This window comes from Loxodonta africana, chromosome 11 (genome assembly GCF_030014295.1).
Source record: "Loxodonta africana isolate mLoxAfr1 chromosome 11, mLoxAfr1.hap2, whole genome shotgun sequence".
In the NCBI taxonomy this organism is placed as follows: domain Eukaryota; kingdom Metazoa; phylum Chordata; class Mammalia; order Proboscidea; family Elephantidae; genus Loxodonta; species Loxodonta africana.
The window spans coordinates 21,556,381-21,574,118 of NC_087352.1; the positions used below are offsets into that span (position 1 = coordinate 21,556,381).

The 17,738-nt window shown below is 44.4% G+C and overlaps 1 protein-coding gene across 5 annotated transcripts in view; it reads right to left on the reverse strand.

Moving 5' to 3' along the window:
- The window catches only part of LOC104845516 (zinc finger protein 665-like), a 30,308-nt gene extending 12,888 nt beyond the window's left edge, over positions 1-17,420 (reverse strand). Inside the window, exons 1-4 of one of the 5 annotated variants that reach the window (XM_064294194.1) lie at positions 17,364-17,420; positions 14,886-14,971; positions 8,870-8,996; positions 8,273-8,323 (exon numbers count right to left, since the gene is read on the reverse strand). In XM_064294194.1, the coding sequence (XP_064150264.1) occupies positions 8,273-8,323; positions 8,870-8,996; positions 14,886-14,900 (193 nt within the window). In that variant the 5' untranslated portion in view covers positions 14,901-14,971; positions 17,364-17,420. The other 4 variants (XM_064294192.1, XM_064294193.1, XM_064294195.1 and 1 more) reach the window with 4 other exon arrangements.
- Positions 17,421-17,738: the final 318 nt, after the last annotated feature.

Genomic DNA, 17,738 nt, shown 5'->3' on the forward strand with positions numbered 1-17,738 from the left:
GGTCCATGTACCTTATTTGGATTCTTAGCAGACTGTCCAATACCCTTGGTAGGCCCAAACTTGCATTAGGTGTCTGTTTATTTGGCAATCGGAAGGATGGTGTCCTTTTAACTTGTGAGCTGTGATGTAGCTCCAGGTGCATGGGGGCAAAAGGAGGGAGTGCCTCATGGGCGGACAGTTTCACAGAGGATGAGGAATTGGGAAATTGGGGATTTGATTAATCTTCACATTTTAGGGATTGGACTTAATGTTGACTCTTACCCATGAAACGATTAAATAAATAAAAAAGAAATTGCATTATAAAACCTGAAAAATTACAAGATGAATGTAACAGTAGCTTAAATGGGTAAAACACATTACAGTAGAGTTAAAAAATGTAGGCACTGTCCAACCTCCTAAGTTCCTTCATTATGATGTAGTCAAGGAGTATTTGTTACAGGGAAATGAACAATGGCACATACACAGGGTGAACGATGTGGCATGAATAGTAATTTGGTCAAAATCCTCAAAGATATGAGATAAATTCCTACCACTTTGTGTTACAAACAACTGGATTTGACCTTTTGTCTCTAACCCGTTGCCGTCAAGTCGATTCCGTAGTGACCCTACAGGACAGAGCAGAACTGCCCCATACAGTTTCCAAGGAGCACCTGGTGGATTTGAACTACTGACCTTTTGATTAGCAGCCATAGCTCTTCACTGCTACACCACCAGGGCTTCCCCTGTCTCTAGTTTCTGAAAATAGTCCTTGGAATTTCTTGAGCAATAAAGGTGACTTTCCTTTTCTAAAACAGCCAGGCAACATTTAAACATGTGCAAATGTATCGGGAGTCCCAAGGCCACACCTGGCAAAAACTTCAGGAATGATAAGGGCATGCAATCAATCATGCATATTCATTAATTGAATTGATCATGCATATATATTGAGGTACCAATCATGACTATGCACTGAGGTCCAATGAATGTTATAAGAGCCCCTGAACACAGAAATACTTGGGTTTCCTGGATTGGTGAGAGTGTGGTACGTGCCCATGAACAATGGAAACCTGGTGTCTGGACCTCTCCCAGCATGAGACCTGTGATCTTAGCATGTATCCTTTTTTGGTTACATTAAATTTGTTATTTTAACTATAGCCCTTTCTGTGAGTTATTCTAGCAAATTATCGAACCCACTGGGGACCGTGAGCCAGCACAGACCAGCACTTGCCTATTTGGCAGTTTGAAGGACAGAATTCTTCCGACTTGTGCCTGCTGACTTAGGTCAGGGAAAGGTAGCACAGGCAGTAATCGGTAGGGCAGTTCCATTTTCCTTGTAAAGTCTGACCTAACTTTAAGTGGTGGTTAGGGTCAAAAAGAGAAAATGCCACATAGTGGCTAGTGTCAGAAATGATTGAGAAGCGGGACAGCAGGAATGTAAGTTACCTCCACATTTTGGCAATCAACCTTAGGTTGATTTTTATTCATGTTCCCTGTGACTGTGTCTCAAATGGGATGATCATTAGTGTATTTGATCAATGGTGCCACACACCTTGAGAGAAACTATGACATTCCATAAAAACCAGAGACACTTTGAAGTGCGGTGGGTTTTTCTTATGCATGGCCTTTCTGGCCTTAGCCAAGTTTATAATTCTGCCAAAAATGGCTGGACCACAATCTTGCAAGGGATTGGTACATGCGGTGCAATGGATCATTTTGTGTGGCCTTCTCGGCATGGTTCTGTAAATACCACCCAAGTGATTGGGTAAGGCTATGCAAATAAGGTAACTGTGGCCCACCAAGGGGATTGGTCAACTTTACCTACTGCTAGGCTAAAAAGAGAGCCAATTCCAGAGCAGAGGAAGGATCTTACCACCACCAAGGAAGAAGTGCCAAGAATGGAATGTGTCCTTTGGACCTGGGATTCCTGCAGTGAGAAGCTTCTGGAACCAGGAGAGAGAGAGAGAGAGAGAGGCAGACAGAGGCAGAGAAACAGAAAGAGAGCTGTAACACTGACATCCAGAAGTAGTGGCAGAGAAACAGTGGCAGGAGAGACCAACTGAATAGGTTGCAGGAAATGACACAGTGGGTGGGCTTCCCATCCCATGGAGTGAGAAAGCTGAGTGCCTTTAGGCTGATGCTTACTGGTGGAGTAGGTTCCTCCGGGCATTTATTAGCAGAGCTAAAAGAGCTTTGTAACACTTGCCTGACCGGGGTTGAGGCCAAGAGGCCAGACAGAGGCATACCTGCAGCACAGCTGGCAAGAAGCTGTCCTGATGGAAGAACTGTATCCTGAGTGTTCCTGAACCTGGATTGTAACCTGTTACTTCCCTAATAAACCCTATAGTCATGAACATTGTCTGTGAGTTTTGTGTGGCCACTGAAATGAATTATTAAACCCAGCAAAAATACAGTAGAGTGTGGTGGGAGGGATGGTCGGTGTCACAATTGGTAAAGATGGCAGACAGAAGAAGCATGCCTGACTTCTGTCTCATAGGAATCAGGGCTTGGCCTGTTGATCTAGGTCTTCTTCCTCCTTGCGAAGGGAGAGGAGGTCATTTTTACAGCTGGTGTCAGAAGCAGGATTTGTTGCAATGGCTCCAAACTCATGGAACCATGTGATTTTGTAAGAGGAAGACTAAAGGGGCTTCAGAAATGAAACTTTTGATTCTTAGATGGTTACTTTGGTTGATGTTATCTGAAATGGCTGAAAGGAAAGTTATGCTGCAGCTGAGGGGAGAAAATCCACATCTAAAGTGGCCTGAAGCAAAAGCAAAGCAAAATAAACAAGACGATTGATAGGGGGCCAGGGTCTACTGGTTCAAACTACCCAGAGGCCCAAGGCCATATGCATGAATGAGAAGACAGTCACGGGGTGGAGAAGAGAACACGAAACTGGAATGTTTTAAAAAGAGTTGTATGTTTATTTGAATGTACTATGGATACTGAATTTTTCTCCTACCTAGTGTTGTAAAACAGGTCTAAATATATGATAGAAATAAATATTGGGCATTATAGATTACAGAGAACATGCAACTCTGCCTTCAGCTAATATTTGATTGGATATGTTTTACTCAAAGGAAACAGGTTGTTGGTTTGAATGCAGTAGCCCTCTGTACACCTGAGCTCCACCCCAACCCTTCAGGAGTCAGGAAATTTGCATTTGAGAAGATACACACAACCCCCTAGAACTGCTGAGAGGACAAGGGATTTATAGTGGAAGGAAGGACCTGCAGAAGGAATCACATTCCAAGACTGAAAGTTAAAGAGAGCTGGCAAGTAGACAGTTTGGTATGCTTGGTTGTGGTGACCACCTGGGTCCACTCATGTGAGGAAGTGCAGCAATGAAGAGATGGGCTGAGTTTGGACACGTTCCATTGGTACCTGTTGACCTAGCCTATGGGGGCTAGGGATGTGAGAGAGGGAAAAGGCTGGCTGGGCAGAAATGAAGGGAGTTGTGCGGACTCCTGAGTTTATGGGTAGAGCTGTTCACCTAGTCTAAGGTGGCTAGGGATTAGAGACAGAGAAGGGACTTCCCATTGTGACCTAGCTTGGATTGCTTGGAATGAGCTGACCAGAACCCCACCAAATGAAGAAAAAGATGTTTGATACTGTGAGCTGGTGTAAACTGCTGCAAATTTGATGGCTTGCTCTGGACTGGACTTTGCTTATGGATGCAGATGCTCAAAATTGCAACTGGAACAGAAGATTCTTCAAGACCAAGGAACACGCTTGTCTCCTCATAGTACTAGTTCGATAGGGACAGGCAATGTAAACACTGGCTACCTAACATGGCGGACACAAAGGCATGAAGTGGCTGGCTCGTATGCTTTTGTAGGTGTGCTTACACTCAAAATGAGGAGACAAGGGAGGATCCCCACTGAATAGATTCTTCTTTTCCTGGTGGGTCTGTAAGAGTGGGGAAACACTGATAGGATTACATGATTCATTTTTGAGTGCTGATTGATAACAGGGTTAATTGTGATTGTAAAAACTGTAACTGTAGAACGTGTGTGAAAGCGTGGACTAAGGGGAGGCACTGCTGGACTGGAGTACAGCAGTTGAATCTGAAGTCCCTTAAAGGTTTTGCTATGCTGATACCTCATGAGGCTCAGAGCAAATTTTATCACATACCAGAAAGGGTGATGTCAAGATTATTTTTGGAGAACGTGACCAGATTAGATGGACAGCTGCAGCAGGCTTGAATGGCCGGAACCTGAGTAACCTCACCCTGAGGTATCTTTGCCCTATTTATTGAAGGTCTAATTGTTAATGAAGTAGAGAGTGTTGTGAGAAGGATGGTTGGTGTCAGAACTGGTATAGATGGTGGAGAGAGGACGCATGTTTCACTTCCACCTTATAGGAATCAGCCTTGGGCCATTGATTTTGGTCTTCCTCCCTCCTCTTTGTGAAGTTAGGGGAGGTCAGACGCTGCCCCCATGCCATTTTTATAGTTCATTACTATGCAATTTGAGTGATTTGCAGTCTACTGATAGGATTGGTCAGTTTGTGGTCTGGCTGGGAGGGCCATGCCTTGAAACAGAATATAAAAGCCAGTCTCTCAGAGGCTGAGGAGGACCTCACTACCATCAAGAAGAATTTGGAGCAGAGTGTATCCTTTGGACCCAGGGTCCCTGCGCTGAGAATCTCCTATACAAAGAGGCAAACGGGAGAGAGAGGAAACCTAAGAGTTGTAATATGAGTCGAGAACAGAAGTGAGGATGGCACAAGGGAGCATGAGACGGTGGCAGGAACCAGGCTACAGGCACGTGGTCGTGGTGATGGCCTTGCCAGCACCTGGAAAAGAGAGCTCAGCGTTTTAGGGCAGAAGTTTGCTGGCAGATCTAAAGAGCTATAACACTTGCACAAGCAGCGCAGAGGCCTAGGTGGACTATTGGCTAGGGCAGCCAACAGAAGTATGGCCGGCTTGTGTGTAAGGCCTAGAGCAGCAGAGACAGCTGGCCTAAATGATGAACTGCATCCTCTCCTGAGTTATTCCCGTTACTGCCAAGTTCATAATGATCCCAAGTTGTAACCTGCTTCTTCCTCAACAAACCACGTGACTGTATGACCTGAGTTCTGTGTGACCACTGCCATGAATTATCAGATCCAGCAAAGAAATACTATGACACAGCGGGGGGACAGCCAGTGTGAGAAATACTGAAAAAGTCAGAGAGTGGAGGTATGTCTGACCCCCACCTCATAGGAATCAGCTTTGTATTGGTCTTGATTTTCATCCCTCCTCCTGAATGTAGACAGGCTCTGTCATGGATTGAATTATGCACCTTCCCCCCGCTGCCCCCGCCAAAAATGTGTGTATCACTTTGGCTGGGCCATGATTCCTGGTATTGTGTGATTTTCCTATATGTTGTAAATCCTGCCAATATGATGTTAATGAGGGAGGATGGGAGGTAGTTGTGTTAGTGAGGCAGGACTCAATCTACAAGACTGGATTGTGTCTTGAAGCAATCTCTTGAGATATTAAAAAAAGAAACAAGCAGAGAGACAGGGGGACATGCTCATACCACACCAAGAAAGCAGCACCGGGAACAGACTGCATCCTTTGGATCCGGGGTTCCAGTGCCTGAGAATATCCTCGACCAGGGCAAGATTGAGGACAGGGTCCTTCCTCCACAGCTGACAGAAAGAAAGCATTCCCCTGGAGCAGATGCCCTGAATTTGGACTTTTAGCCTTCTGTATTGTGAGGAAATAAATTTCTCTTTGTTAAAGACATCCACTTCTGGTATTTCTCTTACAGTAGCACTAGATAATTACGACAGGCCCTGACACTAAATTACACACCTAGAACCAACTCTCAGTCAGCTACCACTTTGGGACTAAATGAGTAATTTCTTTTATAAGGATTAGCACAAACTTGGTTAATATGAGGCGGAGGCTAAAGAGGTCCCAAATGTCCAACTTTTTCAAGTTGTTGTACCACTCCATCATCTCTAACATCAACTACTCCTCCCCCTACTCAGTACCTTTCCTCCTGTTTTTGAGTTCTGTGATTCACTGTAACGTCTCCACGAACTCAAAAACCCTATCAAGGAAATGGCTCATGCAGTTGTAGAGGCTGGCAAGTCCCGAATCCATCACCTGTAGGCTTTTCCTGGCTCATGTGGCCACCGGGGCCATCAAACCTAAATTGGTAGGACAGACAACAGGCTGCTAGCTCACAAGGCAGCAAAAACTGGTGAATCCCAGAATTGGCAGGTCAGAGAGCAGGCCAATGGCTCAAGTCCCAAGAACTGGAGGTCAGACAATGGTGAGGAAGATGTAGGATCCAAACGCAGAGAAAGCCCCACCAGAGTACCTATATATATACACTGGTTGCAGGCCATACACCAGGGAAGGGCGTGACTTGAGTAAGGGTGGGACTTGAGTCTCACTCTCCTGTAACGCTCTAACTCACAAGACCTACCCCACAATAATCCTTCCTTACTAACATACTGAGATTAGGATTTACAACACATACAAAGGAGGATAATTACATCAGATCACAAAAATAGAGGACAATCATATAAAACTAGGAATCATGGCCTAGCCAAGCCAACACATAACCCCAACCATCACAGGTTCCATATACTGTATTTGCATAGTCTCACCGAATCCTTCTGTGTGAGTCACAAAGACTATGGCTGGAAGGGCCATATTAAGTAATTCATTGCACTGCAAGGACACGGTGACCATTTTACTCATTAGGTTCAAGAGTACATTTACATATAGCAGGCTAATATTGTTACATACTGATCAAAGCGTTCTCCTCTAAAAATTTTCTGTGGCCCATTAACCCCCCTTCTTAGAGAAGTCCACCTCAAGCTGTTCATTACTAAAGAGTAGGTTGCCATAGCAGAAAAAGAAGGGTGACATTTCAGACACTAGGAATGTTATTTCAAGAGCAAGTTTCAGGAAGAATCATACCTTATGAGAATACAAATCCAAGAAGAGCCAAGGTTTTTCAACATTCCCAGACTATGTAGAGAACTCGAAGAAGGAGAAAGACACAAGATATGGGAGTAAAGTAAGGGTGCCAGAATTGGTGGGGTCCTTGAGAAGGGGCTAAGTGCTTTGTCTATAGCCTTAAACTAAGAATATGAAGCAAAGAGATAATGTTCTCATGTAGGACTGGGGTCGCAAAAGAGGATCTCTCTGTCTAGTGTCTTTATAGTACTGTGAAGTAACAATCTCAGAACGTCCCCCACTCTCTTGTTACACACACTCCTGAAGCACAGACAGGCAGGAGTCAATAACTGTCTGAGGGGCCTGCGCACTCAGACAGGTCTGGCGAAAGTCCTGTGCACTTTCCTGGGGCCTCATCTGCAATATAAGAGACAGCAATGCTTTGCCATCTGCTGAGAAGGTTTCTCATGAGCACAGAATCTGGACAGACGCTTCAGGATGAAGGAGGCCTCAGCTATGACCTGTATGAACCGACAACAGGATCACATGAAATCAAGCGTAGAAGGAGAAACCAAGGGGGCAAGAACACCCCTTTGAAACAGCCCTCCTTGCCCCTATCAAAACCATGACACCAAAGATGTCACGGTGACCAGATAATAGCACGTTGTAGGTTATAATAAAGACTTTGCCTCTATTTCTGCTTGAGCTGCAGCACCATTGGCAGATGAACTGTTACACATCTGAAGAGAGCGATATGTGGGGTGCCAGGGTGAGTAGTGAAGAAAAATTTTCTTTAAGAGCTCACAAGGAATAAACCTGTGTTTTGCTATGTGATCGCTATGAGTCGGAACTGACTTGACAGCAATGGGTTTGGTTTGGTTTTGGTTTCCTTTTGGGGAAATTTCCCCAAAACATATTTGATAACATGGCTTCTTTTGTAACTATCTGATCTTTTTTATGGATTATGTCCCCCCAAAATTACGTGTTATAAATCCTTACCTTTATACTCGTGAATGTGTTCCTGTTGGGGAATATGGATTTCTTTGTTATGTTAATGAGGCCATGTCAGTGTGTCTTAAGCCAATCCCTTTTTGAGGTATAAACATATCAAGCACAGAAGAAAGCTAAAACAAACAGAGGAGAAGATACACACCACATGAAGATCACCAAGGCTCCGAGGAACAGAAGCTGAAAAGACACAATGACCTTCACCTACAGTCGACACAGAAAGGCTTCTCTTATAGCCGGCACCCTGAATTTGAACTTCTAGCATCCTGAACTGTGTGAAAATATACTTCTGCTTGTTAGAGCCAACCACTAGTAATATTTCTGTTATAGCAGTTCTAAGAAATCAAGACACCTATGTTCACATCTTGACACACTCCCACATACCTGGGTTTTTTGCTACTTTCATCGTCTTCTCCACAGTCCAGGGCTCTGTCCCTTTTTTTAAAATGGAGATGATATTTATCTCAGAAGGAGGGATTCCTACTTATCAGAAAAAAAAAAAAAAAAAAAAAACAGTAGCTTTTGCAGAATGCAACCCAAGCCATTTGTTCAACTTAGAACATCACGGATGTCTCCAGAAAAGTATTTCAAACATTTATCCATTGACTGCCTACTTTGGAATAATTAAGGAATTATTAAATATGTAGATATCTAGCTCTCTTCCAAGAACTACTCCATGAAAAGCACGGACGTAAAGCCAGACAAGTGGATACATTTAAAGTTGGCCATAAGGTTTTGTGCTTACTTAAGGCATGGCACCCGCAGGGACCTAGAGTGAGCCGGGCAGATCGTCTGAAGAAAAGGGAAGGCTAAAATTCCAATGCCATGTTATGAAACCTTTCATTTCTCTACCAACTTCCATCTGCCGTAAGAACAGGGGTTTCTAAGTCCATCCAGCGGAGCAGACGCTTCTAAGAGACTCAGGGAAAATGCAAAAATACACAAGGGCAGATGCCACATCCAGACGTAAGTTATGCTCACCGAGGGAGACCAGGTTTCTGTAGTTCTCCAACATCACGTCTCTGTACAAAGTCCTCTGCGCAGGATCCAGACAGTCCCACTCCTCCTGAGAGAATTCTATGGCCACATCCCTGAATGTCAGCAGTCTCTGTAAAAAATAAAAACAAAAAAATACATCTCACAAGTGGAAAAGGGAGAGTTCTTATTTTCACACAAAATGATAAAAGGAGAAAGGTACACAAGCAAGTCGGTTGATGTGAGAGGTTTGACAGAATCACATACTACTGGGCAAGTTATATGTCCCAAATTTTGTTTTATTATACTTTTCCATCACAGGATATGAAATCCATCGCATCACTGGGGCTTCAATTTTGGTTGACAAAAAATAAATGAAAAGAATTTCCAGAGCTGTCTACGTGTAAGTGCTGGTGTTCTGCAGCATCTTGGCAGAATCTTTCAAAACACCAGTGCTTCACCGACGTGCAATGAATTACTTAGCATGGGCTTCTGGCCATAGTCTTTGTGACTCATGTTTGAGTGGGACTATGCAAATAAGGTGTATGGAACCTGTCATGATTAGGGTTATGTCGGTTTGGCTAAGCCATACTTTCCAGTATTGTGTGGCTCCATTTTGTGGTCTGATGTAATTCTCCTTCATTTTGTGTTGTAAATTCTAGTTTCTACATGTTACTGAGGAAGGATTATTGTGGGGTGGGTTGAGTCAACAGCCTTACAGGAAGGTGTGACTCACTGTCCCACTCTTACCCAAGTCACACCCTTCCCTGGGGTGTAGCTTGCATTCAATGCATATATATGGGTGTTCTGGTGGGGCTCTCTCTCAGCATCTGGATCTTGTTTCCTGTTCATCACTGTCTGACCTCTGGTTCTTGGGACTTCACCCAGCAGCCTGCCAACTGATCTGTTGATTCTGGGATCTGCCAGCTGCCGCAGTCCTGTGGACCAGTGGCCTACCATCTAACCTGAATTGTCAGCTTCTGAAGCCTTGTGAGCCTGCGGTCTAACCTGCTGGTTTAGGTTCATCAGCCCCTGCAGCAACATGGGTCAGGAGGAGCCTGTGCCTGACCCACGGACTTGGGACTTGCTAGTCTCCACAACTGTGTGAGCCGTATCCTTGATATGGTATGTGAGTTCTGTGAGATGTTGCAGGGAATTACAGAACTCAATGATGGGAGGCAGAAGACTGAGGGGAGAAGGAGTAGCTGATGTTAGAGATGATGGAGTGGTACAGCAATTTGGAAAAGTTGGACATTTGGGACGTCTTTAACCTCCACCTCATAGGAACTAGCTTTGTGCTGATCCTTATAAAAGAAATTACTCATTTAATCATCCTAGATGCAATTACTAGTCTTCAAGTTGCCCAACCTGGAGGATTCCTGAGACATCTGGAAAGAAGTTGGGGTACTCAGAAGTAACCATGTGACATTCTTTGTAACAGAGAAAAACTGTAAACAACCCATGTGCGTTCCTTATAAGCATGTTCCAATGAAGAACTAAAAGAGCAAGCTATCTCTATGTTTATTAACATGAAATAATTCCAAGACATGCAGCGTGTAAATTTTCAAAAGCTGAAGAATAAAATATCACAACAAAACATCCACTGAAGGTTTTTTTCTAAAATTACATCTTTTAACAAGAAGTACACTGAGTCTGGTCACAAAACTGATAAGAGTGGTTAATGATGGAGCTGGTGAGTGATGCAGGAAGACAAAACAGGACAGACAAAGTTCACGTTTTACCCCATATCAGTGCTATTGTTTCTAGCTCTACAACAAAATAAGTATGTTTTTTTTTTCTTTTCTTTTTTGTTGTACTTTAGATGAAGGTTTACAGAACAAACTAGTTTCTCATTAAACAGTTAGTACACATATTGTTTTATGGCATTGGTTAACACCTCCACGACATTTCAACACTCTCCCGTCTCAACCTTGGGTTCCCTATTACCAGTTTTCCTGTCCTGCCTTCTAGTCCTTGCTCCTGGGATGGTGTGCCCCTTTGGTCTCATTTTGTTTTATGGGCCTGTCCACTCTTTGGCTGAAGGGTGAACCTCAGGAGTGACTTCATTACTCAGCTGAACTCTCAGGTTTTCTCCAGACTCTGTTAGGCAAGCAAATCTAGTCTTTCTTTTTGAGTTAGAATTTTGTTCTACATTTTTCTCCAGCTCTGTCTGGGACCCTCTATTGTGATTCTCTATAGTATTTTTAAAATATTTATTTATTGTGCTTTAAGTGAAAGCTTACAAATCACATTAGTCTCTTATACACACCTTGCTAGGTACTTCTAGTTGTGCTCCCCCATCATGTAAGTTTTAAAGAAAAGAAATAAAATATTTAATAATAAAGGTGGACCCAGAATTTGACTCCATTCTCACTGGTAACAAAGCTCAGATCCTACCTTTTGGCTAAATGAAAACCATTTGTATCTAAAACCCATCTGTCCCTGAACAAACACCATGATCTGCAAGGGATGGATTTATGGCTTACATTAGCTTTATCAAAAAAAATTTGGTTTTTATCCTAGATTCTTGAGAGATAACCTCTAAAATCTTGGATTTTCACCCATCTTCAGTGTCTTTGAGGTCTCCAGACTATATCTAACAGGTTATTCTAATGAGGCAACTCTTGGGTGGGGGCTAATCAGGACAGAACAACTCATTCTGTATCAACCTTGTGATATCAACCCATCTCAGGGGAGAGGGAATGAATTTCAAGTTATATAATGAGACTCTCAATAAAAGCTCCAAACACTGAAGCTGTACGGGCTCCCTAGTTGGTGAAAGACATTGAAGCATGTAGGAGGGTAGCAAGTTGAGATCTGGAAACTCCGAATTAGGAACTCTTTCAGACATCACCCCAGGAGTCTCTTCATTTATATCTTTTTTGCTATAATAAAACTATAATCCTAAGGATAGAAATTCCCATAAGTCGTGAGTCATTCCAGCAAATTATTGAACTCAAGGGAGTAGTAGGACCCAATAGGTCAGAAGTGAGGGGAGCTGTGACCTCCTGAGGTAAAAGCTAATATTCTGAGGATGTAGAGCAAATCCCTGATGTGAAGCTAGCGGGTCAGAAGTGAGGGCACCTGGAGGCGTCTCTGGATAGTGCAGATGGAATTGAAAATTTGGGGCAGACTTGGCAGCCTAGAGGACTGTGTCCTTAACTTGTGAGATGTGGCCTCGCTCTGGCTGGTTACGGTCACAGGAATAAGTTCTACACGTGCAGGTGGTGCCAGAAAAGAAGTGAAACGGAAGGGAGCAAAATTGGTAATAGATTTATTTGAACTGATCAACACACTTGGTAGAGACGTGAGAACTGGGATTTGATTTTCCACAGATGTCTTATGAATTGTTTAAAGAAACTGCTACTGTTGGACATTTAGGTTGATTCCGTATTTTAAAATTGATTATAGAATAAAACATCTTCTATCACTGGTGTCTGTTATTGAATTCTCTATCACTGATGTTTGTTACTGAATTTTCCATTCCATCTTAAATCATTAATATTTGGTTCAGGAACACAGGTTCACTTGTTTAGCTGTGAATGGATTAGTAATCAGGCAGAGCAGATTTCCAGTTATGAGTCTTCATTTCTAGAATTTTCAGCTGTTCCCATAGATTAATACAGCACATAAATGCTTTAATGCTGTTCTACAGAGAGATGACGGCCCCTAAACCCTCCCTGCTGCCCCCCATCCCTGCCCCCATGGGGCCCATTCCCTGTCTCCCACCCAGGCCTGCTGTGAAGTCCTTCACATGATGGTCCCCAAATGGGGCCTCTTCACAAGTTCCATGTCGCTGGGTCATGGTAAGATGGAATCTCTGTGGCGGTAAGAGGGGAATGAGGGAAGATCCTGGGTGAGTACAAACCAACATGTCAGCCAGGACACATCAGAGTCAGATGTTGTTGTTAGGTGCCGTCGAGTAGGTTCTGACTCATACCTACCCTACGCACAAGAGAATGAAACATTGCCTGGTCCTGAGCCATCCTTACAATCATTGTTATGCTTGAGTTCATTGTTGCAGCCACTGTGTCAATCCACCTCGTTGAGGGTCTTCCTCTTTTCCACTGACCCTGTACCCTGCCAAGCATGATGTCCTTCTCCAGGGACTGATCCCTCCTGACAACATGTCCAAACTATGTCAGATGCAGTCTCACCATCCTTGCCTCTTTCAAGACAGATTTGTTTGTTCTTCTGGCAGTCCATGGTATATTCAATATTCTTCGCCAACACCACAATTCAAAGGCGTCAATTCTTCTTTGGTCTTCCTTATTCATTATCCAGCTTTCACATGCATATGATGTGATTGAAAATACCATGGCTTGGGTCAGGCGCACCTTAGTCTTCAGGGTGACATCTTTGCCCTTCAACACTTTAAAGAGGTCCTTTGCAGCAGATTTACCCAATGCAATGCATCACCTGATTTCTTGACCACTGCTTCCATGGCTGTTGATTGTGGATCCAAGTAAAATGAAATCCTTGACAATTTCAATCTCTTCTCCGTTTATCATGATGTTGCTTATTGGTCCAGTTCTGAGGATTTTTGTTTTCTTTATGTTGAGGTGCAATCCATACTGAAGGCTGTGGTCTTTGATCTTCATTAGTAAGTGCTTCAGGTCCTCTTCACTTTCAGCAAGCAAGGTTGTGTCATCTGCATAACACAGGTTGTCAATGAGTCTTCCTCCAATCCCCATGCTCTGTTCTTCTTCATATAGTCCAGCTTATCGGATTATTTGCTCAGCATACAGATTGAATAGGTATGGTGAAAGAATACAACCCTGACAACACCCTTCCTGACTTTAAACCACTCCACTATCCCCTAGTTCTGTCTGAACAACCGCCTCTTGATCTATGTAAAGGTTCCTTATGAGCACAATTAAGTGTTCTGGAATTCACATTCTTTGCAATGTTATCCATAGTTTGTTATGATCCACACAGCCGAATGCCTTTGCAAAGTCAATAAAACACAGGTAAACATCCTTCTGGTATTCTCTGCTTTTAGCTAGGATCCATCTGACATCAGCAATGATATCCCTGGTTCCACGTTTTCTTCTGAGACCGGCCTGAATTTCTGGCAGTTCCCTGTCGATATACTGCTGCAGCCATTTTTAAAGGATCTTCAGCAAAATTTTGCTTGCATGTCATATTAATGATATTGTTCTATAATTTCCACATTTGGTTGGATCGCCTTTCTTGGGAATAGGCATAAATATGTATCTCTTCCAATCAGTTGGCTAGGAAGCTGTCTTCCATATTTCTTGGCATAGACGAGTGAGGACCTCCAGCGCTGCATCTGTTTGTTGAAACATCTCAGTTGATATTCCACCAATTCCTGGAGCCTTGTTTTTCGCCAATGCCTTCAGAGCAGCTTGGACTTCTTCCTTCAGTACCATCGGTTCCTGATCATATGCCACCTCTTGAAATGGTTGAATATAGACTAATTCTGTTTGGTATAATGACTCTGTTTATTCTTCCATCTTCTTTTGATGCTTCCTGTGTCATTTAATATTTTCCCCATGGAATCCTTCACTATTGCAACTCGAGGCTTGAATTTTTTCTTCAGTTCTTTCAGCTTGAGAAACGAAGAGCGTGTTCTTCCCTTTTGGTTTTCCATCTCCAGCTCTTTGCACATGTCATTATAATACTTTACTCTGTCTTCTCGAGACGCCCTTTGAAATCTTCTGTTCAGTTCTTTTACTTTATCAATTCTTCCTTTTGCCCCCACTTGTCTGTCAGTTTGTCGTACTGTGGTGGCTTGTGTGTTGCTGTGATGCTGGAAGCTATGCCAACTGGTATTCAGATACCAGCAGGGTCATCCATGGAGGACAGGCTTCAGCTTAGCTTCCAGACTAAGACAGACTAGGAAGAAGGGCCCAGCAGTCTATGTCTGAAAAGCATCAGCCAGTGAAACCCTTATGAATAGCAGCGGAACATTGTCAGAGTCAGATAAGATGAATAAATTCTCAGGACAGCATTTTAGGAAGGAGATGACAGAGCCACCAGCTGGGAATACGACTGTTACCTGGGACGGAGTCATTCTGAACTCCTCTTTATCTTTTCTTTCCGTGACCTTCTTTCTCAGGCAAGCTCAATCTTGAGAAGTCAATCCTGAATGTAAAAATTACACTGTTAAATGCTCAGAATGAACACATCCCTTTCCCATACCAGAACTATACACAAGGGGAGGACCTCACCATGGAGAAAGACAGTTCTTGTTGCTCACTGCCCCAGGACGGACTCAGGGGCAATATAGTCCTACACGGAAAACAACAGTTGAGGTCAACACCCTCCCCTCCTGGTGAAGTGCACACACGCTGCTTCAGCAGGGAGACATGAGCTGAGATGACCTCCCCTTCAGATCACCTACACAGTTCAGACACCAAACCCAAGCGGAACAGTCCCCCTTATCCCCCCCAGAACTGGGACTGGTCTCAGCTCAGGAAATGGAGGACTCAGAGCCTTGGTCCTCAAATCTGGGTAGATTAGAATCACCTGGGTCATTTTAACCATTCTTTAAGCTGGGCCCCATCTAGACTATTGGAAAGGGAATCTCTGGGAGGGGGCACAAGGGATGTATTTGCAAAATGTATCAGCAATGAAGTGTGAAGCCAAGGATGAGTCCCACTCAGAGGAGGCAAGACCAGCACATTTCCCAACCTGTGGCTCTGCTGTCACCTGTATCTATCCAGTGGAAGGGGCAGGAACAGGTAGAAACATGCACAGCAGGCATTAAGCATTATGGGTTAAAGTTGGAGGATGAGGGTGTGGCTAGAATGTTGAATGCGGGGTCACAGAAGACTGCCATGAGAAGATGATATAAGAACAAACAGCTGAGGAAGTAAGGATATTTTCTAGATGCATGTGAGGGATAAGGGAGTTCCAGGCAGTGGGACCAGGAATCTGAAGGACCTGAGTCAACAAAGATTCTGGCCCGAGGAAGACCCTCGTGTGACTGGAGCAGAGTAAGTGAGCAAGGAGATAAGAACATGAGTTCAGAGAGATCCTGGGGAAGCAGACAGGAAGGCTCAGGGACTTCAACTATTTTCCCCCATACTCCAAAATTATGTATCCTCACCTTGCGACCCTAAAGGACAGACGAGAACTGCCCCATAGAGTTCCCAAGGAGTGCCTGGTGGATTTGAACCACTTTTTTGGTTAGCAGCAGGAGCACTTAACCACTACGCCACCAAGGTTTCCCACCTATTTTAATATCTATTTTCTTTGCTTTATTTTATCATAACTCAAAACATGTACAAATAATGTACTGTGTTGTGTACTTTTAAAACATGCCAAGATGTTCACTTGAGCCTCAGGTTGGACCAGCCCTTAACAGAGATGTGGTGGAGTTCAAGGGGAACACAGGAGGTCAGGGGGTCATTTTCGTACATTTTCAGGTAGAGATACCTTCCAGAGGCCCAGCAGAGATGCTGAGCACCCACATGGAAACACAAGTCTGGAGTTTAGAGGAGCAGTCTGGGCTGGAGATGTCAAGGTATTTAAAGCTGTGACATAAGATGAGAGGGAGAAGACATGAGTACAGACAGAGAGAACATGAGTGTAGACAGAGAGAAGAGGTTCAAGGACTGCTCCCTGGGGCGCTGAGAAGTGAAAAATGAAACAAATACACAGAAATGTAGACATTTAAAGAATACCGTAATGTCCAAACAGCCAAGAAGAAAGTGTTTCCAGAAAGAGGGAGTGATCAGCTGTGCAACATGCTGTTGACTGAATGAGGGTGCAGCTTAGGTAATAAGCTCTAAGCAAATTTATTCAACGGGACAAAAGTCATTTATGAAAAACCCACACCTAACATCATACTCAATAGAGAAAGACTGAAAACTGACCCAATAACATCAGGAACAAGACAAGGATGCCCACTCTCGCCACTGCTATTCAACATTGTACCGGAAGTCCTACACAGAGCAATTAGGGTAGAAATAAATAAATAAAAGCCATCCAAATCCGGAACGAGGAAGTAAAACTATCCTTTTTCGCAAATGACTATCTTATCCCTCTTGTAAAAGGAAGAGAGTGAAACAGAATTGAGCGAGACAAGTCGCAGTTTTTCTTTACAGGTAAGAAGACGCGAGGTCGGGGTCTCCGGAGAGCGGTGGGGTCTCAGAGTCCCAGGGCCGGGAGAGGGCCGGCGGCCCTTCTGGGGCGACACTGCAGGAGGGGCGGCATGTCGCCAGAGACCCCCGGTGAGGACCCACTCGGTGCAGGCGGGCGGGGGTCGGGGACGGTTTAAGCCGGAATACGACGCGGCAAGCGGCGTGTGCACGGCCCGAGGGCAGAGAGCCCGGGGCAGGGACCCGCCTCAGCGCGACTTAACACCGAAAAGGACGCGGATCCCCGGCCGGTGGCGGAGCGACCAGCGCTCGGAATCTCTCAGGGCCGCGCCGGGATCTCCGGAGGTGGGAAGGGCAGGAGCGAACCCCGGGCAGGATGTGGAGACTTGGGACCGAAAGCGTAGATTTAAACCAGAAAGTCGGAAGCTCACCTCACTGGGACTTCCTACACAACCCGCTTCTGCGTCTACAGTAAACTGCGCAGGCGCGCGACTAGAATAGACGCGTTGCGTGGGGCGGGGAATGGGCGGGGGCAAGCGGTAGGGGGCGGGGCGAGGAGGTGAGCCAAGCCTCGGCCCAGAAAGGGGATAATGGGCGGGAAGAGGGCGGAGCTGCCCTCTGCCTCAAACCCTGAGCATCTGTTATCGAGGTTTGGAAACCATTGAATGCCTTTAGTAGGTAGTGGAGAAGGGTTGCTCTTTGCCTATTTTAAGTTAGTGTTTCAGACAATTTAAGGTAAAAGCTTAGAATTGTGTGGGACACTTAGATTGAAAGCTGTGATATTTTCCTCTTAACAATTTACAAAC